General features: G+C 35.8%; 1 protein-coding gene across 1 annotated transcript; it reads right to left on the reverse strand.

Annotated features, from left to right (window-relative positions):
* Nucleotides 1-1,322: 1,322 nt before the first annotated feature.
* On the reverse strand, nucleotides 1,323-7,737 carry LOC131632187 (uncharacterized). The gene is made up of 2 exons (XM_058902969.1): nucleotides 6,997-7,737; nucleotides 1,323-2,322 (listed from the first exon to the last, which is right to left on the reverse strand). The coding sequence occupies exons 1-2, from the start codon at nucleotides 7,549-7,551 to the stop codon at nucleotides 1,615-1,617; spliced, it is 1,263 nt and encodes a 420-aa protein (XP_058758952.1). The 5' UTR covers nucleotides 7,552-7,737; the 3' UTR covers nucleotides 1,323-1,614.
* Between the last annotated feature and the right edge of the window lie 15,184 nt (nucleotides 7,738-22,921).

Consider the following 22,921-nt stretch of genomic DNA (forward strand, 5'->3'; position numbering starts at 1 on the left):
GAATACATTTGAAACATAGTGTGAAAGGTGTTAACTCGTCCAAAATATATCTAGAATGGATTTTTTATCTCGTTACGTTTTATCTACAGAGATATATGTGTTTATCCAATTGTTTTGACAAATGTTGTATTTCATTTCTCATACCTCATATAGTCTTGTTGTTCATGTGTCAAACATTATGAACTTTTTAATATTTATTATATTATCAAACTTTTTTTTTTCAAAGCCGTGAGAATGTTTTAACAAAAACCATGTTCATCTTCATCTCAACAACAATAGTTTTCTTCTCACTATCAGGATGATTTGCTAACTTTTGATTCAATTCATGATTGTGTACACCGTAAAATCTTAGCAAGTTTTTAAACATTGAAGTCAAATAATATCCACACAACCTGAATGAACACCCATATTTATTTATTCTAGTCTCATCATGTTTCAATATTTTAAATGTTTCTTTACATTCACCACCTCTTTCAAAATTCAACACTATAAGTATTTTTCTTATATAAGAACTCGAATAAGACCTCTTGATAACTATTAACTACACAAAAATCTAACTTAACAGTTTCAATACAAATTCATTTAAGCATATCATCTTATTCTGTAAACTTTCGATCATGGCTAAAATATTTGCCGACATCAACTTCATTAATAATTATTTTAGCAACATCATGTTCGTGAATATCTGACTTACACCTACATAGTACATGAGCATTCGAATCAACAACATCAAGTTCTTCAGAGACTGAGTTGACAACTTAAAGATACACCTTATTTATAGTCCGTTACACATAAAAAACAACGTTAAACAAACAAATACAATATGACCACACCGGAAGCACCCTCCATTAAGTGATTTCCAAGATTCCAAAATGATCTTTCTAAATTTTTTGCACACTACTATTAAATGAAAAGAAAAAAGAGAAGATACATTAATAAAAAGATAAAATTACATTATCTATAATTTAAGAACAATGAAATTAGTGGTGTTGAAAAACATAGTGTATGCATAATACGCAATAATTAAAGAAAATGAAAGATTTATGTCAAGGTTTAAGAAAATCTAAAATGGAGTATTGAATAAAGAACCCAGAAAAACTTTTTCGAGTGAATATTGGAGTATATTTTAAGTGGCAGGAGATTACGAGGATAATAAGATGTTTTGATGTTATATTGATGTTTAAGTAAGAGAAGAATAAGATCAATAATATGACAGTGAGTGGAAAATGGGTTCCACTGTAGATGATTTATTTGGAGAGTGTTGATTCTATTAGAGAAGAATGAGTAGTCCAATATAGTACACAACCTTCTAAGTGATGAGGTTTGCTAACTCTGATTGACATGTAACATACCATATTGGCAAAGCCATTGAATTTACATGGATACACTAGCATGTATATATTTTCATAGTAGCAACAATTTTAGTAATGCTTTAAACCAAAAAGAATTGATACAACAAACCAAAGACTGCATCATTCCTCTTTCGGAATGTACCAGTGCAGATATAAATAAAGGTTACAATCAAAGGTGTAAAATCTCGAGGACTGGTGTATAGACAACCACGCGACATTTATAATCCAAAAAAAAAAATAAGATGGCTGCGTACAGCTTTCACTAGAGAAGCCTGAGATGAGCTGTGTCATTCAGCTTTTTTATCTGCCAACCAGTTCTGAGAGAGTGCTGCAACACAGTCACTGAAGAGTCTTCTATGCAGAACTTATGTGACATCAAGGGACTACATCCAAGAAGACCAGTAAGGAGACACTTGATTGGCACAGAATGAGTAAATAGTCCTATACAAGAAGCAGATGATGAAAAGCTGCTGAAATTAGAATTACGCAGGGAATTTTCGTGGATTGCGTTGCTAGAAGGAAGGTCGTCTTCAATCTCATCTCCGGTAGTTGTCACAAATTGTAGCCTGCTCTTACCAGATTTTTTCCTTGAGAATGCAGGTCGATGCCTGGAGGGAGAATCCCATTGGTTTGAATGGAGAGAATTTCCATCTTGGTCATGAATTGAGTTTGTGAGAGCATGGGAATTGTGCTGAGAAAATGTGTGACTGTCATTTTGATGTGACGAGAAAACTAGTCTCAGTTTTTCATGTAATCCCAAGACAGTTTCGTTTAAAAAACGAATCATTCGGAATTCTACTTGTCTAAGTGTTTCTCCAGAAGGTGCAGCAAAATCTGGCTGGAACCTGTCAATGTAGCTCATAACTTCTGGTGTGTATGTTTCTGATCGAAGACAGCCCTCCCAATTTCCTTGGCTAATCTCGGAAAGTGCCTCTGAGGATTGAATTTGCTCCTCTGAAAAATCTATTTCCTGTTCATTGGAATATTAGTCATTAGAGTGAGATTTATGGCACAAAGTTCTGAGATGTAATCAATCTATTTGTCATATGCAGTTTTGCAACCATTAGAAGTGAAAGTTTAAAGACAAATGAAGTTCAGTGTAAGACAATCATGCTACTAATTCAAACAAATTTAATGGATAACCTAGGTTAAGAGAACAAAAGACTAAAGAACTGTCTTTGCAAGAGCTCAGAATCTGTATACCAACTCCACCCATCAATTTTATCTGTACCGCTAATTATAATAGCCTAACAAATAAAATTACATGGACAGCACACAACTAACAAGCACTACCTAAAGGATAGCCCACTTGCAAACTTACAGATCCAGCCCATGGATCGAAACTGCATTACTGTTAGTAGGTTCTCCAATGTCTAAAACCAAGAAAGCCAACAACTCTCACTCCCATCCTGTGGCTGAAAGCATAGAGACACATCACTCAACTCAGCCTTCAACTATTGGGAAAACTTATACTTCCAGGGTTCCCATGCAGATTGGGTTACTTTGTTAATTTCTTCCATTATTAGTTTACTAATTGTATATAATAAAATTACAACCATTACTAATTTATAGTGATCATGGAGTCCCTAATAGAGTGTGTACCAGTGTTATTTATGTGTTTTTTGGTTCAGCTACACAATCTCGCCATTCATTCCTGCATTTGTCATCATGGGTTTCTGGCACGGGATTCATGTTTCTTGTATTGGGTTTGTTTGTGGTTCTTGTTCCAGGTTTAACTCACGCCCAACTGGAACATTCATGGTTCTTGTTCTGTGTTATCTTTTTCTGTGATTCCTGGTTTAGGCTTCTTTTTGCGACTTGTGCCTCTAAAAGTCATTTCTTCTTCTCAGTTCTCACTACTTACACACCTGGATCAAGTACATACCTTCTACCCTAGCTTTCCAAATCAACCCATTCTATAAGCTTCTAGATAGAAACAGGTTCACTCATTTCCTCATTCTTTCCCCTTCTGAAATGCAAATATGGGAAAGTACGGCTTTTTCTTCATTGATTTTAAACCATGAAGATCCTTCTGATGTTTCTGGCAGGATTTGCTTCATCTACCTCTGTTTCTTAAGATTAAGTCTACCCACAAGAACCAAAGGGATCTAAAGTTGCTTCCCTTATTGCCTTGTTTGTCGTTTAGATGCAATCTTTTTGGTTGATCCAAGATTTGAAACCTTCTGATTAAATTTATTTTTTGCCTTCTTGTCACCAAAGTTATAGGGGATAAACCAAGGCATATTTAATTGACTTTGAATTCATCCTCCTGATCTTTTATTTCTTCTTCGCCATCTCGTTCTTGGGTGGCTTCTCTATGGCCATGGCATATTTAAATCCATTTCCGTCCCACCCTAGCCAAACCACATGGTCCCTTTTCCTGCACCGCCTTTTTTGTTAAAAGAATATGGCTGTCCTAACCTAACCCTATTCTACAGTACACTTTTCTTCATCATAGGCCAATCAAGTGTGTCATCCAGCATACACACTTATCCACCTTAATGTTTGTTTTACTCATTGTTTTTGCAACCACAAAATCAGTTTTTTTTTCTATAATTAGACTTCAAACCTTCATCTTTGCTCCTATTTTCTAGCTCCAAAAATTATAACACTGCGTCACAGATCAAACTGTCAGGTTCAGTACACTTGAGTTTAGTACTGCTTGAGCACTGCCTTTCAGAAGCTTTCCCACATCAACTAAGCATTTGTTATGATCCAGTAATTGGAAAGAAGATGGAGAATAGGAGAAAGAAAGGAAATGAAAATGTATTGGTACAATTCAGAAAAATAAGGAGCACAAATAGTAACTACTCAGTTACGCAAAACTACAAGACACCCTCATCAACCAGCCCATTTCCCAATTACTACTCTTTTTCCAATTGTATCTCAACTGATTACTACCTGCCAAAAAACTACCATAAGCTCCTAACTTCTTGCTTCCTTTTTTCTATAAGACCTAGGCTCTTTCTCATTAGTTGGGCCTTCCTCTGCCTCTTTTGATGATTCTAACAGGATTCCTGGCCTCCTTCCATTGGCACCGATGGTTAGCATATGCTTTCAGTGCTTCGGCTACCAGCTGCAACTTCCCTCCATCACTTTTCCATGTAAAAGATGGAGCTTGGGTCAAATACACCCCCCAAATGTAACTCCTTCAAAATACAAGAATCCCTTGAGTTTACTTTTTAAAAGTTTGAATGCATTCTTTAAGTTTGGCAGCTCCATTAGAAATTCTTCAAGTAATTGCTCCTTCATTTGTGCAGACAATGAGCAACTAACCATCTGGATTTGGGAGTTCTCCGAGCGTAGATAAATTTGATTTAGAGATTGAGAAACAATTAGTAAGAAAGTTGTAGAATTTTATCTGTCTTCTTGCTTGCTCTGGAACAACTGTGAACCTAAATTAGGAGAGAAGTAATTACTAAAAGCTGTCTATGCAGGATTCGAGAGGAGGTCTCCCTCCACATATCAATACCAACTACCAAACTCTCTACCTTCTCTGCCTATAGCCTAACCAATTAACTATTCTAACAGCTCACAAGATCTGCCTCTCAACTAACAAGGCCTCTGACTAATGGGGCTGACCAAATTGATTCCTTGGCCCCACTCGACTTCTTATTTCTCATGCTTTAAGCCTTCCAACGGGTGCTAAAAATTCCCTCCCATCATTCTATACCAATAAATAAAATCACAATTACCATTTGAGGTTTTAGAGTCTCCTCCTTTTTATCCTGCTTTGATTAAATGCTAAATGACTTTTATAAATTTCACTCATGCAAGTCAGCATTCAGTGCAAAGCAACAATAACAGTCAGATGTGGCAACTGATATATTTTGTACAATGTTGAACTACCATTAAAAGCTAATGTGGACAGTGGACCCATTAGTTTTTTCATCTCAATATCAAAAGTCAATAAAATAAATGAATTTTAGAAGTAACAAAAACCATTTTGGCTAAGTTTCCTTCTAGTGTTCATTTTTAGCATGAATATTAGTACCGACACATTTCAGTCAAAATCTTGGTGACAAGGTCTGCTAACCTACTTACTTGTATGTTTATAATATCAGGTTTGGCCAATCAAATCATCTGTTAGTTTATACCTGTATAAAATTATATCAACAAATCATGTAAATTGAAAGGAAATTTTTGAATCTTAGAGACTGCCTAGCTTTTCTTATTGTTTTTTCCAATTCTAGTTGTGTCTTCTGTTCATTAAGCAATAAAGTCACAACAAATTCCAAATCCCAACAATGGACATGAGACTTAGTTTAAATTTCATGTTATAAGGGAATTGATGGACGGAATAACAATTTGATAAATGTTAGGGATGAAAACCAACATAATTGGGGCCAAATGATACTCATAACAGACAACTTCTTCAATCATCTTAAAAGTTAGCCCAGTTCTATGGAACATACTAGGTAATCAAAAGTAGCATTGATAAAAAGCGGATGCGTCTTATCATTTCCCCGTTAAAAAAATACATATAACATGCAAGTGTAATCATCAATCAGGAGATTTCATCCATCACGAGAAAGACATTCTAAGAAAATAAATCATGATAATATAGGAAAAAAAAAAACTAGCATACTCGATGTTAAGGTAAGCAATTATTGAAAAGCAATAATAACAACATAGTTAACTTAAAAAAATAAAAAATAAAAAAAAGCGATCAGTTTGCAAGGAAACTTCATTGACATTTTCACTTATGATCAGACAAGGAATCAGTTCTACTATTTTCCATTTCAGCTATATTGTCTCATATATTTGTAAATTGTAAATACAACATTACCTAATACTCAACTTCTACCGTTCAACATAGTATTAAAGTTTTAAAATGAAATTAACAACCACAATTTAAACCACAACATTAATCTTTTAGAAGTTTCAATTAACTAAGTATCCAAATCACTCACATTTATCCCTAACCTTTTACAATATTATCAATTGTAGTAGCATGTCCGCAATTAGTACCATTTAACAGATCAGATTCTTCAGTAGTAAACAACTTCCTTTAGAGTTTAATAAGTAATTAAGGGTATGTTTGGATTGGTGATATGGGATGGAATGGAGTGGTAACTAATGAGGTTCCATTGTTTGGATTAGCTGACAATGGATGAAATGGAACCTGATGGAATACATTCCAATTTCCATCCAATTCCCCAATTTTTTTGTTTCATCCAATTTTGGGGTGAATGTGATGGAATGAGACATTTAAAAAAAAAAACAAACAATGGTTATATTCCGGGTTGCTAAATTGCAGCTACAATGTTGCAGAACTTGGACAGATCACTATTGTTCTGCAATACACTATTTAGCATATTTGAACTGGACTGCATAGCGGAATTTGATCGACTATCCATGATTGACAACACTGATTAACTTAAAAAATAGATCCTGATTTTCTTATCATTAGTTTACATTACTTACTTCACTTTATGCTCACTCATGAGAAATACATCTAAGTTCAGAATCACATAGAGTTTAACCAAATTATGGTAACGCCTTCATTTGATTTCATCAAAATTGCAGTAATACTACATTATTCAATATATCTACCTCAGATTCAATCCAATTGCATAACATAATTCAACTCACACAGAACTTAAACATCTACAAACAACAATGAAATCAACGAGAGAATTACCTTACACACCGAAACCGCGGTTGACCTAGCCCGATCCAACACCGAACAATAAACAGCATTAAACCTAACTCCCTGAGATTTCAGAAAAACAGCCAAAGCCCTAGCCTGCCGTTTCCCATTCGGCGTCAACACCGCCTCCGAACACCTACCACCAACCAACTCCGGCGCCAAATTCAACTCACATTCCCCATGACAGATCAAATAAACCTCCACAACCTCCTCCTCACTCACCGACGAAAAACTCCGCGAAAACATCCCCGTCGCCGGAGGCGACTGAAGCGGCGTCGGCGGAGCCAAAACATTATACGGATCCCACACCTTGATCGACGGACCGAGCCGCGGAGTTCCGAGAGACGAGAGTTGCGGAGAAAGCGGAGAAGCTGACGCGTGGCACGGAAGCATTTCGGGTTCTTGTTCTAGAACCTTCTTGACTATAAGGTGGTTACGTAATTGGGACCCACTTATATGGCCGTTAATGTTGGTTTCTTCTTCTTCTTGTTCTTCTTCTTCGTCATCGCTATCTTCGACGGATTGTGATGAGTGATTCGCACCCATTTTTTTATTTTATTATTACTATTGTTGTTGTTCTCGCTTATAAAACGACGTCGTAGATCTGAAGAGAGAAATAGATCTGGGTTTTCTGAAATTTGTAACGTATCGAAGGAATCTCTGAATGTGTGTGAATATGAAGAAGAGGAAGAAAGTCGCTAAACTTTACACACAAACTTTTTCAGAAATAATATATATTTATTTTTGAAGAATTTATGAAAATTAACTTATACTAACAATTGAGAAAAAAAAATATACAAAGGACAGCTATCGTGAATTAACTTTACACTATGAATCAATCATAATTATATTAAATGCTAACTTATCAATTGAATAACACTAAAATTATTTTAAATTGTCAATATATTATCTTTAACCTCATAACAATTTATAAACAATAATATAAATTATTTCTATAAATTTTTACAAATAAATTGTTTGAACTTTAAAAGTGTTGGTCTTAATTTGATACAATCATATCTTTATTATTTGCAATTAAGGTAATATCTTTATTATTTGCTATTAAGGTAGCATAATGGATCGAATAATCTATTATGGATCAAATCGAGTTTTTTTAAGTTTGATACAATCAAATTTGTTTTTAACAAATTTTTTTTATTTGTAACTTCATAATTAATAATGCTCGTAGCACAATCTATTAAGCATCAGATCGAGTTTTTTTAAGTTTTCAAATTCGTCTAAATATTTTTACTATAAAAAAAAGTTTTTGTGTTTATTTCAAAACTCACAAGTTTTTTTTAAAAAAAAAAAAAGTTTTTTGTGTTTATTTCAAAATTCACAAGTTTTTTTTTTAAAAAAAAAAACCTTTATGAGTGGGCAATGGGTGGTTTTAACCAAACCTAACAGAAGGCAAGTGATGCAACTAATAAGTGAGTGTACCCACCAATGTGATTTGATTAAGGGACGAGGACGACTAAAATGTCCAATTCAAACGATGTGTGATTGTCTATCTTTAATGAACTTTGTATTACCTCATATACGTTGAACAATCGATTTTAAGTACAAAAGAGGATAAATTGTGGTATTTAAAATTGAGTTTAAAGGTAGTTCACTGACAGTGTAAATAAACTTTACACATACATTCAATCAAAATCCTTACACTTGCCATGTCATATTAATTTATTTTAATTAAAATTGTGTTTTAATTGGATACATGGTTGTGATTGGTTGACAGTGTAAAAATATTTTACACTGTCAGTGCATATCCCTTTTTCTCTTTAAAATTTAAGATTACTTTAGTGATTTTTCTTAATTATACATGAAATTGTGTTAGTAATTTATTAAGAATAAATAGCATCGGAAATAAAAACAGTAAATAGCATAAAATAAAGAGAGTAAGTGTTAGAGAGATTGCACTATATATTTATCCAGGTTCGATTGATTGTTGGCCTACTCCTTTTCCTAAGAGATCTTCTTGAGATTTTGATTATATACTTTGGGTGTGTGGTTGTATTTTATTGGTGTATTAGCTTGTTCAAATTTGCAATTCTTATGGAGACGAATTATTTTGTTACTTAGACGAGATTAGTACAATAGCTAGTTAAGTCATCAAATTTTTGGCGCTGTTGTCAGAGATTGTTGATATTTTCAACAAGGCAATATTTGTGAAATATTTTTAATTGTTAATTTTAGTTTTATTAGTTATATTTTTCATTTAAGTTTCAATTTTAATTTTATACTCTGATTATGTTCTATTTGGTGCAGTGCTACTAAGGTATTGTTTATTTATTTATGTGAGGTTCTGATTCGATACTGATACTGATAGAACCAGAAATCAAAAGAACAACGTGAGCAATTCATAAAGTGAAACTAGAAACATTATAAGTTACAGAAGAACCAAAAAAATAAAGGGAAAAGATGATAATTCAACCACGACAAACATTGGGGGATTATTGCAGGAGAATTTATGTTAGACAAATATCTTAATTTAGGATTTTAACTAACTAATCATGTAACTTTTGATATTAAGAATTATGTACTTTCACGTTTAAAGGATAACACATTCAACGGGCAAGCAATAAGAGACCCTTGTGAGGATCATGATAAATTCTATGAGACATGCTCGATGTACAAGCCAAATGAGGTTACTGGTAATTAGGAAAATTTACGTTTGTTTGGTTTTTCTTTTATAGGTTGCGCTAAGGATTGGCTGGATGCATACCAAATGGTACTATTCATACCTAAAAATAACAGGAAGAATTTTTTTAGAGAGGTATTACTTAAATGCTCAATTCGTGGATAAAAAAGTTGTAATTTCCAATTTTGATCAGGACGAGTTTGAGTCATTGTCTAATGTATTGGAGAGGTTCAAGTTGTCACTTAGTAAGTGTCAAAATCATAATATGAGTTCCATGGAACCGATGGCACACTTTATCAGTGGGCTGAAAATCCAAACGAGAATGTTTCTCGATGCCTTAACTGGAGGTACATTGAGTACAAAGAATAAAGATGGGGTAAAGACACCAACTAAAAATATGTGCCAGAATGAGTATCACTCAAGTGACCGAGCGGTAAAACAAAAGGGTGTTCTTAAAATTGATTCGAATAAAGCATTATTAACTCAAATAGAGGTATTTTCTAATCAGTTATCTGCGTCCCAACTAGCACAAGCGAATGTGAGTAAAATTCAGACACTCATGTGTGATTTTTGTGATGACGGGCGTGTAAAAGGAAACTTTACACCAGAGGTTAAGAGTGTTGAAGCTCAATACACAAACTTTCAAAAGAATAATCCTTGTTCCAAAATCCTAATTTTAAGTGGAGAAACAATCAAATCTTGAATGCTAATCAAGGAATTCAACAGGTTCCTCAAGCACCTCAACAAAAACCATCACATCTAGAGGAAACCTTGTCCAACTTCATGAAGGCAACTCATACAAGTTTTGAACAAGTTAGGAAAATCAAGAATATACGTTTAAAACACAAAGGGAGATGACACAAAATCAAATCACCATGAACAAAAACATTGAAGCCTCTATAAATATTTTGGAGATGGAAATTGTAACACCCCTCTAATACCCCACGGCAATTAACAAAATTAAATCAGAGTAAACATGCAAAGGGTGTCACAATTCAAAAATAAAAGAAAACACACGTTCGGCATATGTCATGCATTCACTGAAACATCTGAAATTATAACTCATTAGATAAAAATCATGTTTACACAGCGGAATCAAATCATCAAGTCAACATTACATTGTTAATGTATCAGACTTCAAATAAAATAAAGAATAGAGTTATAATCGAACTCAAAACATCGCGTCCCCAGTGTTACATCTATCAGAGCATGACACCGACACAACAACTAAACCGACTTATGAGCTAATCCTCACCAAGTCGAAAGCAGCTATCCTCAATCTGAAAATGTCAACAGTAAGGGTGAGTCTCATCATAGTTAACAAATGTTATTGCATCTTAAATAACAACACATCATAGTTATATTATTCACCCAATTTCATCATATTCAGATTATCAGGAACATCCATCGCTTACACAAACATCAACAGAACACATCTTTCAAACAGACAATCATACTCAACATTAATTCAACAAAGCACACGACCAACACGTCATCAATATTTATAACACTGGAATACCTCCAATCATGTTATAAAAGTATGCATATGTATGAACTGACACTATGCATGTGGTACCAACATCATCAAATGGGAATAACCCATGACCGATCCAACATCATCCAGATACGGCCCTGCCAGCACAGATTCCACACAATGGGAATCATGCCCTTCACTGATCCAACACACCCTTATGGATACAGTATCATTAATGAACATGAATGAATGCAACATATACAACATACTATACCATCGTCAAGTCTAATGAGTAACATCATCAAATACCCATTTCGTCATCATTATCATCATCATCAAAGTATGTTTATATACATTAGCATCATTCAAATACAACCAATCATCATCATCATCATCATCATCATTAAAGAACATACATGTGTCCACATCAATCATCATCATCAATAATAAGAACACACATGTATCCACATTATTCCAAAACAAATCAGTCATCATCATACAACTCTCAACAAATCATCACATCATAATGTTTTTCAAAACAACATCTTATATTGTCACATTTCATCATATATGTCAACAATACATCATCCAATTAAACAAATCGTCACATGATTAATATTTCAACATAGCATGTATTTAACACATCTCATCACATATATGTACAATACATCATACACCAAGAAATAAAATCATATTTAAAAATAATTGGATTCACACCTCATTTCATCATTTAAACACGTAGGTTATCTCATAAGATTCATCGTGCTCGAAACGACACTAAAAACGGACCTACGGTTCGAAAGTTACACATCATTTAACGTTTCCAAGAAAACAACTTCGCTACAGCACGCGGCGCAACCAAAGTTCGCGGCGCGACCTGAAGCATACAAACACGTTCGCGGCGCCAACCTATGCACGCGGCGCGATGCGAGAAAACAAGTACGCCTTCGCGGCGCCAACACTGGGACGCGGCGCGAACTGGCGATTTCACAGACTTTCGGTCTGCGTCAGATCCTGCGATCTCACCCAATTTGAGTCCAAAACTGACTCTAAACATCATATACAGTCAGTTAATCATCAATTGCATCATTATTCATCATCACACATCAAAACAACACATAATCAATCAATAATTCATGCAATTTTCATCAATTCATAACCTCCCTAAACCCGACATATAATCCAATTGACTCAACAACATCCCCAATCAATATTATTATCCAAGAACACAATAATAGATGATAACCGGAGAGTCCCCCCTTACCTTAGCCAAAGATTCTTGATTGGTCTCTCCCTCCATTGCTCCTCTTCACGTACCAGCTTCCCAATCCCTCATCTCATCTGCTCTGCTTTTCACGTTCCTTTTTTCCTTTCTCCCAATTTTCCTTATTTTTATGAAAAATAACATTTTAATTAGTAAAGGGCTTTACTAACATAGCACCCCCTCTTTACTAATACCACACTTGGCCCAACACTATAAACCATCTTTCTTCCAATTAAATCCCACAAACCACCAATAATTCTAATTATAAATTAAATTTCCATCTAAATTAAAAATTAAAATATACGGGTGTTACAGAAATCATTCAACTGTTTTGATAAATGGAAACACAAGCTAGTTCAAGTGGGGCATTTATTGGTACCACTGTACATAACCCAAAAAATGAAAGTTGCAAAGCCATTGAGTTGAGGAGTAGAGTGGTACCTTCGAAATAAAGAGTGAGTAAGGAAAAAAAGAATCGAGCGAGGTTAAGAAAAAGAGTGGAAAAGAAGTGGTAGTTGAAGAAGAGGTTGAGAATAATTCTGGGAGAGAAAAAAAGTGAGGTAACGATTTAAAGTTGATGATTTTTTGTTCTCAATTGATTTTGTAATTTTTGATATGCCTGAAGATTCTGATACATTATTACTGTTGGGAAACCATTCTTGCAATAGGTAAAACTCTCATTGATGTCGCACTTAGGAGTTAATATTAAGTTTTAACGACGAAAAAATTGTCTTCAACGTATTTGAAGTGATGAAACACAGAAAAGAAAACCCTTAGTGTTACCAGATAGACATGATGAAAGAAAGATCGAAAAAGCACCACAAAAAGAATCCGGTGAGAAGAGAATTTATGGTAGGACAAAATGTTTGGCTGTATAAACCTCGATTGAGGATACTCCTTAATAAGTGGACATCTAGATGTTTGGCTCCTTTTTTCATTAACAAAGTGTTTACAGATGATGTTATAGAAATACAGGATCTCAAAAATTCACACACTTTTACCATGAAAAAGCAAGAAGCTAAGATTCTATGCAGGGGATATGAGATACGAGTCGAAAAAGTATCTCTAACAACCGCAGAGCCTTAGACTGAAAGAGTCAAGCTAATGACCTCAAAAAAAGCTTAGTAGGAGGCAACCTATCAACTTTTACTTATTATCACAATTTAAATTTCTTAAAATTTAATTTTATCGTGTGATGTTATTTCCTTTATTGGTTTGCTATTTGTAGCATGTTGTTATAAAAGGATTTGTCACACGCTCACGATGGCTCCGTCATGGTAGCGTTGGTGATATATCAAGGTCGTGATGTATTCCATTGCGGTCGCGATGGAGACTTTAGAAAGAGACCTTGGGCATTGCAATTGCGAAGCACTTCATTGTAATCGCGATGCAATTTATTGTGATCACGATGGATGCGCTACAGGACCTATAAATTACCATTCTTTGCATATTTCTTGTGCTACTGCTTTTAGAAACTCTCTCTACCCACTTTATTCTCAAACTTCTTGCTTTATTTTGTTGTCTTTGTGTACTCTTTGTTACAGAGATATGGCCTAAAAAAGAAGCAAAATTTATCAAGCCTTAACATCATCTGCACCACTCATTCAAGATGTCATACTCTTCCCAAACTACCAATTCTTGTCACAAGCTCGCGCTGAAAAGTACCTAAAGGTGAAAGATTACAACGTTGTGAGTGAAAGAGCTTTAGATGTTCAAGATTTGGAGGGCTATGAAGAATTTATCATCATGTTTGAAGAGAGAGTATTTATGAGGTTTAACAGTTTGATTAAAGAAACCAACAAATCCATTAGGTTGGATTTTTACACCAATAACTCTTTGCAACCTCACAAAGACTACATTTCTTATATGCAAGGTAAAGTATGGATTATAGTCCTTCTAAAATTAATTAATTACTTCATCTCCAACCTCCAAATAGGTGTAACATTCAGAATAGAAGGGGTATTAGCATGATAAAGAGAATGTGTGAGAGGATGGAATAAGAGTTTTTTCAGCCTGAAGTTGAGTGGTTATTGTGAAGGGTAAACCATTGAGGCTGTGCATTAGGCAGATGCGCCCAATCCCAAAATCATGAGCTTCCTTTATTATCAAACTTTAGAGGATGTATCTAACCCGTCTAAATTTATTGTGAAAAGATGTATGACTCTGATGGCAATTCTAAACCAGGAGCCAATTGATGTTGGGTTGTTAATTGCTGAAAATATCAAGTACATGGTTGATTCACCACAACGATCTTGTGGCTATTTTATGTTATTAATTAGTTATGCAAGTTAGTTGGGGTTCCAAGTCACCTTGATGATGTGATAGTGAGTCTTATGCTCCCAATCAATAACAGAGCCATGAAAAGAATCCTTATACATCCAATTAATGCAAGTGACCAAGATGAAGCACAAAAAAAATAGCAAGATCAATTTTACCATCCAAGAATCCATCAACTTGAAGGATGTCAGTAGCAACAACAAGCACCTAACCGCTTGTAGATATTGGAAGAGTATGCATTTCGCATGATAAGTTAAGCCAATGAAATTTCACCCAAATTCTATGTTGAACCACCAAGATTTTGGAACGAGTTATCAGGCTTCCTATTGTAACACTCCATATTTTCATAGTTTATTTTTAAATTAATTTAATTGAATTATTTGGAATTATTGAGAGCTAGTGAGAAATTAAGCAAATGGACTTAAGTCGTGATTAGTAAAGAGGGGGTGTATTGGTAGGCCCTATTACTAATTAAAATGGTTTTATTTTATTTTTCCACAAAATAGAGGGATTGTGAGAAAAGAAGAATAGAACCAAGAGAAGAGAAAAAAAGCTTGAACGTGAAAAGAGAAGAGAAGCAGAGAAGTGCGACAGAGGAAGAGCGAAGAATCAACCTTCAGGTAAGGGGGACTCTTCCATTTATCTTCTTTTATGGGGTTATAGGTAGTAGGATAGATTGAGCATGTTTGTTTGTATCAATTGAGTTACGTTTAGGTTTTAGGATGTTAGGTTGGGATTGGGACAATTTGATGAAAGTCACACGATTTGGTTAATTCTGGATGTTAGATACTGATATGATGTTAATAGACTCTTATTGTGTGCTGGATGTGTGTTATAATATGTGTTGTTTCATTGTACGTGAAATCTGGTAAAAATGGAATCAGTTTGGTAATGATTCGGTGAAATAAGGATAGAATCGTAGGCTGTTTTCTGCGATTCGGATTCCTGGAAATCGGTTTGGCGCCACGAACTGCTTGGCAGAAAGCCGGGAAGTTTTTATGTATTCAGTACGCGCCGCAAGCACATGGTTGCGCCGCGAAGGCGTACTTCTTTTCTCGTTTCGCGCCGCGAACACATGTTTGCGCCGTGAAGTGCTTGGCAGAAGGTTAAGGAATTTTTTTTACTCGCTCAGTTCGCGCCGCGAACCAATGTTGGCGCCGCGTGCTGTTAGTAACAGGCCATTTTGGAAAGTTTTAAGGAGGCATAACTTTTAAACTGTAAATCAGATTTTGGTGCCGTTTTGAGCATAGTAAAACTAATCAAATGATTTGCATAATAAAATAGTGTTTTGGGTCGTGAGCCGAAATTATTTTAAAAACACTCGATTTTATTTAATTGTGGTGGTTTATGCATACAGGTACATTAATGAATGTTTACCGTTATGAGGTCGTGGTTGTAATTGGTGTTTGTTATACATACATTGTTGATGTAAAATATGTATTCTATTTGGTTGAGGATAGCATAACTGTGTGTGGCTATTGATTACTGTATTGGTTGATGATTATGACATTTGGTTGGTTTATGTGGATGATGAGCATGTTATGGTTAATACATGCATTTCATAATCATTACGTGGCTGGTCCTTGATGATGGTGGATCAGTGGTAGCTAACTCCCATTGTGTGGAATTAGTGAGTGGGAGTTGTCGTATCCTTGACGATAGTGGATCGATGAGATGGGTTATCCCTGATTTTGGTACCACATGCATGTAGTTACATTGCATTAGGTTACTTGTGTTATTATAACATGAATGGAAGATTGTCTAATGTTATAATACGTGTGATTGTGTATTGGTTGTGATTAATTGTGTGTTTGGGAATCTGATCGTAACTGTAATTGGATGAATGATACGTGATTGATATTTTACTATCTATATCTTATGACATTAGTTAAATGTGAATGAGACTCACCCTTACTGTTGTTGTTTTTCAGATTGAGGAGTAGCTCTCGTACTTGGTGAGGATTAACTCGTCAAGTAGTTCGTTAGAGTCAGTTGGGTCCGTGTCATGCTCTGGTCGTGTAACACTGGGAATGTGGTTTAGAGTTACTTGTTAAACTCTTTTATTTGGGTGGATTGCTTATGTTGGTGTTTTAAGTCTATGACTGGTTGTTTGATTATTCAGATGTTAAATATAATTCCGCTGTGTTAACATGATGATCTGAATAAGTTTGGTTTGACGTTCTCTTTTATGGCATGACATGAGTATTGCTTAATTATATGGAAGTTGTAATGCCCTTTTTCATGTTACTCTGAGTATTGTTAAATATTTATGCGGGGTATTATAGGGGTGTTACACCTATGATGAGTACAGAGATCACATGTCAGTTCAGAACTTGCGGGAGCATTTTACCACTACTACAGACATGGATACGTGCTTCATATAGAATTTTTCTATACTTTTGTGGTTGAACATCTGGATACTTTTTCCTAACCCACAAATTTGATCCATTAATAGGATACATGATAGGTGTCATACCCCAAAATTTGCCCATCACATTTCAGTCCACCTGACTTTCAAATGCTCAAAGATCTCCAATTGCTCAAAGCTACCTATCTCCTAAACAAGTGCCTCAGAATTAGGGTTTTGCTTTCCTCACAGTAAAATCAGGTTCTAAGACCTCAAAAGAAACCCATGGTCTCTCATATGCCTTAAAGGATCCTCATACCAATTTTCAAGCTCTGATTCAAAAGATTGCTCACCCAACGGACCAAACGATCAATAATCGACTAGTTGACCTAAAAGTCAAACTATGGTCAAACCACAATCAAAACTTCTGATTTTTGGTCAACATCCTTATTATAAAGTATAATTCACCATTTGATCAAGAATCGATCATGATTCATCAAGGAAAGATCAGAAATCAACAATTCCAAAAGTTTCTAAATTAGGGTTTTCATAGGAAAAGTCAATTGAACTTTGACCAGCCATAACTCCCACATGGAACATCAGAAATTTTCCATCAAAAGCTCATTTTGAAGGAAATTGAATTCTATACAATTTTGTCTCTCACATGCCAAGTCTAAAAATGCTTCATTTGGGAGATATGGAGCGAAAGATTATAGGTCCTTTTTGAAAGTCAACCAAAAGCAATTTTTTGTCAAAGCCAATATCATCAAGATAAATTCTTCAAACGAAAAAGAGATTCCAAAGTGGCTTGTAGAGGACATCTTGAGGTTTCCAAAAAGTCCTAGAACTCTTCCATATCTTAAAAATTGAGGGAGATATGCCTTGTCAAAGTTGGACAATTTTGAGAAGAAAAATGTGAAATAAAAGGCCCCAAAATGAATCTTTTGCAAAGGGACCCAATCTTTCTTGGCCCAATCTTCACTCTCAACTTATCCAAGGCCTCAAAATTCAATTGCCACGAAATTATTTGATTGATTTGATTTATTATGAATTTTTATTCATTTAAAAATGATTAAAATCAAATAAATTACTAGAAAATCAAAGATATGGTTTAAGGGATCAATTTGAATCAAATCCAATCATCATTTACTCCCATATTCCATATAATTTCGTGCTCCTCATGATTGATTGAAAATCTTTGGAATTTGGCAAATATAGAAAGATTACAAATCATATTTTCAATCAATTTCTCCAAATTGACAATCAAAGATTTCAAAGGAATTTTGCTCACAATTGTTGACCTAAATCACTCTAGTATATAAACACAACTTAACCAAAGCATTAGGGGACGAAATTATACAAGGAGGAGCTAGGGTTTTCAAGCAACAAAGGTCTCCAAAAATCTCAAAACTAAGGCATACAAGTTCTTGAGTTGCAGCCACTTCCCATCCAGAAAAAACTCCATATTTCCACTCCTGAGGTAATTTAGAACATGTATGGATTGATTCACGGCTCCATGGCATGTATATACTCATATCTCACGTGTCATATTTTCCATGTTTTTTTGTTTCTTCGTTTACCATATGTGTGGATGTTTTAACGCAATTTGATGATTGGTGAGGATTCATGGAACGATTTAGAGAGGATTGGAACCTTCGGAACAAAGCTTTCACGCAGATACAAGGATCCGCCATTGTTAGGGCATAGCAAAGCTTCGATTTCGTTTTCCTATATGCGCGCCTTATTTGCCAAAAATAGCATCACCATTGGAATCAGGGGTGCCGTTTTAGGTAATATGGGCTCTTGTTTTTCGTTTTTCTGATGTTTTCGCAGGTATGAAATTATGGAAATATTTGCTACAAAGATAGATGCAGAAATCGCAGCAGTCCCGTAGGCAAACCGTAGCAAATTCTGGGTCCATGATGAAGAAGATGAAGATCCATGCAGCGGGGTCCACAAGCGACGGGTGTGCAAACGTGGGTGGCCGGTCAACCATTGTCTCTCTCCCCTCGCGCGTGGACAGATTCTATTCGCCAGTCAAAGTCTTGCAGACCCTCTCTCCATCTGTAATTGGCTACGCGTGCAATAAAGGGACCCACCTCTTGACTTTCTTTTAAAATTCCCATTAGTCTTTATTTTCTCTATATATATTTTATTAACGCTATAGTATTGTTGAATGATATTGATAGCACAATTGGCAACGAGGTCTTTGGGCATTGCAAAGGACCCAGGTTCGAGCCTGGGCAAAGACAATTATTTTTATCATTTACAAACTGAGCGAATCCAGCGCGCACACCCACGCAAGGCCTACGGCGTACCCGCACCTGTCAACCACACGATCTCACTAAGGCCAGATCCAAGGGCACCTGAAAGCGCTGTCCACCATGCACCTGCAGGAACCATACCACACAGGATCAACGCCCAGGTTTTTTTATTCCTTTTAATGCTTTTATTTTTTATCTTATAATCTATTTTTCTTTTCCTTTTAATTTAAGTTAGTTTTTCTTTACAATTTAATTTAGTTTTTTATATATATAATTCTAATTTAGATTTTATATTATATTCATTAAAATAATTCTTAATTAATTAGGTTAAATAATTTAATGAATAGTTTTAGGTTTAGCCTTTAAATTTCACAAACCTTAGATAACTAAGGGAAACCCTTATGTAACGTTAACTATAGGCTAATATCAACAATGCAAGAGTTGTCTATTAACTATAAGTTTTTTTTACCCTTAGGTTTTAATCTTTGGGTTTCTTCTAGGTTTTTTAGCCATAAGGTTTTAACCATGTTTTTTACTATATTCTATTCGCCCTTTCACTCTCCTTGCTTTTATTTTCGCGCCCAATTCTTTCCTTTTCTTTTCTTCATTTTTCAGGGTTGCCCAAGATTCTCCAGCCACGCGCCGTACCAGTTCAAAAAAAGCTAAGTTTCCATTTCTTATTTAAATATCTTTTTAATTTTTATTTTTTTTATTTTGCCTTATGGATTTAAATAGGGTTTGTCTCAATAGTCGATGAATTCCACATACACTCACCCCCCTATTATTTTCGTTTTAATTTTCAGGTTCGAGGGAGATCAAGGCACTTAAGAATGTTTATACTAATTATTGATCCTCCTTATTTTTCTTTTGCCTTTTAATTTCCCCGTCCCCGCAGGTGTTTATTGTAATAGCGTAGGACATTTACTTTCCGCATTTTATTTTTCTGTTTGATATATAACTGCGTGGTTAGTAAAATAGGGAGTGCAAGATAATTAATCAGACGTAGCTCATTAATTCAAGATAAATATAATCGAATACAACCACATGCTTGTTGCACACACTCACCTTTAGGGTACCCCTCTTGTTGCCTGTTGCCTTCGATTTCAATCAAATAGTCAAGTCCCTTCGAGTGTAGGGATACCTTAGCATATGCTGCCTGTGAATTCAAATCATCATAGTCCCTCGGAATAAAAGATCACAGTCCCTTCGAGTTGCCTACGATAAATGTGATCTTGTCCCTCGATAAAATGGTGATAGTCCCTTCGAATGCTAAGGTATCTTTACGGTTGCCTAAAATGACTATTATATCCTTCCCCGAGACTACCTGCCCCTTTATGGCAAGGGACAGTCTTGTGGCGAACGATTATTCTCGATGACCCGCACATCCAATTGAAAGACTTCCTACCCTCTCATGGTATGGATAGACCCTTTCGCCCGAAAGACTTAAAGAACACGAAAGACAAACTTAGGGTAGGTAGTTCTCAATTGCTTGCTCAATTCAAACAAATTCAAAATACTTTTCACACCTCTTTTCAAATACTTTCAAACAAGGCTACGCTTATTTACAAGCTAAGGTCCTTAAACGAAATCTTTTCTTATACATACACGACACTTCAAATATTTCAAACAATTCAAAAAGTGAGCTAAGCAATTAAGAGCCCATGGATAACCATGGATGCAAAGGGTGCCTTACACCTTCCCTTTGTATAACCTACCCCCCGAACTCAAAGTCTTTTCAAGGTCTTTCCTGTTCTTTTTGCCTTTCCAATTGGATAAAATAAAAGTCGGTGGCGACTCTTGCTATCCGCAACATTTCGATATAAAAGTCAGTTCACCGTATTACAGAACTGGCGACTCTGCTGGGGATGCTTTTGATTAAAAGAGGGGTTACCTTAGAGTTTAGGATTCACTTTAATTGTTTGGTTTGTCTGCTTTATATTTCAAAGGCTGTTTTGGGTATTTACTTGTGTGAAAGATCCTAACCCGGATCTGAGAACATTAGGTAAATGGCATAAGACCAAGGAGACTGCACAGCGTATACTGATGTGGTTGATCTGGCGGCCATCGTTAGTGTGACACATTTGTTTGTCCTGGTGTTCCTTGGGATCCGACTTGAGGAAACACTTGGTTGCTGTGTGGTGTCATTAAGCACTAATTTGCCCCTAAAACCCTAGTTGAACTTGACTTTGGCCTATTAGAAAGTAGCGAGATGGCTGGCTTTGGTTCCGGCTGAAGTTGGTTGATACTCGAAGCTACACTCATATGGACTGGACTTTCAGGACCTTCTCGATTGGTGATTCGATTGCCGAACTAAGATAAGCGCCTTCGAGAAAGGTCAATGATATGAGCTCCCTAGAACCCGATCTTTATATAGGACAGGTTGAACCAACTTAACCTCAGTGGGGAGGGTACTTACCTACGAACCTCATGCAAGCCTTTAAACCTAAGGACACTTGTGTGATTTGTCTGTGCTTGCTACTAACCCTTTGGTTTTCTTGCAGGTTTTTCTTGGGGGAATCACTCGTCCTTACTATCTTACGCTTTGCCTGATGCATTGCATAACATCATGACATCATGACATCATACGCATGACATGATTTAACTAACCCTTTCAAGGATCTTAGGTATTTAGGGCGCACAATTTCAGGTACTCTTATCAAGGACTGAATTCCTAATCAAGAGGCAAGAGGATTTATTTTCCTCTAGCCACATACCTTCAAATTCAAAGGCTCAGCACCTATCAAGGGGCAGGAGGATCTATTTTCCTCTATCCATACTCCTTCAAATTCAGAAGTATCCCAAATCAGAGGCGATGACCCACTCGGTATGGTGAGCTTAATTTCTCAAGGAAGACGTCCCTCAGATAAAGCTGTGTTTGGTTCAATGTCTAAATGTGGCAAACTAAATTCTCTAAAGATCCTTGAAAATATTTCATTTGCATTCATAACATCGCATAACAGGTTTCTTATGATAGGTCTCTCATCCTTCCTCGCTGTTTATTTCAGCATCATGGATCTCGAACAATCTGTCAAGAATCTCCAAGCTCAGAATGCCGAGTTCCAAGCTCTGATCATGAACTTGTCTAAGGGGCAAGATGAGTTGAAATCCCTTCTTACCAAGAAGAAGAAGAAAGGCAAGAAGACTCTGAGGAAGAAGCTTAGACCGATCTTGCAACTCAGGGAAGCCGAAGTCTCTGAGGACAGTGACGAAGATGAGAAAGATGATGAAGCTAGTATCAAAACTGATAATCATGGTTCTGCCAAACCTTCTGAAGAAGAAGAGGACTATCATCATGAGGATGAACATCCTAATGACAAATACAAGCTGCTTGAAGAACGTATGAAAGCCATAGAGATCCAGAAGGTACCTGGGCTGGATTTTGAGGAACTAAGACTCATCTCTGGAGTTGTCATCCCTCCGAAGTTCAAGATTACGACTTTTGCTAAATATGACGGAATCTCTTGTCCTAAGTTGCACTTAAGATCATATGTGAGGAAGATTCAACCTCATACTGCTGATAAAAAGCTTTGGATCCACTTCTTCCAAGAGAGCTTATCTGGAACTCAACTCGAATGGTACTATCAACTGGAAAGTACCAACATCCGTACCTGGGAAGATTTGGTTGTTGCTTTCTACCAGCAATACCAATACA

Source organism: Vicia villosa, unplaced genomic scaffold (assembly GCF_029867415.1).
Source record: "Vicia villosa cultivar HV-30 ecotype Madison, WI unplaced genomic scaffold, Vvil1.0 ctg.000911F_1_1, whole genome shotgun sequence".
In the NCBI taxonomy this organism is placed as follows: Eukaryota; Viridiplantae; Streptophyta; class Magnoliopsida; order Fabales; family Fabaceae; genus Vicia; species Vicia villosa.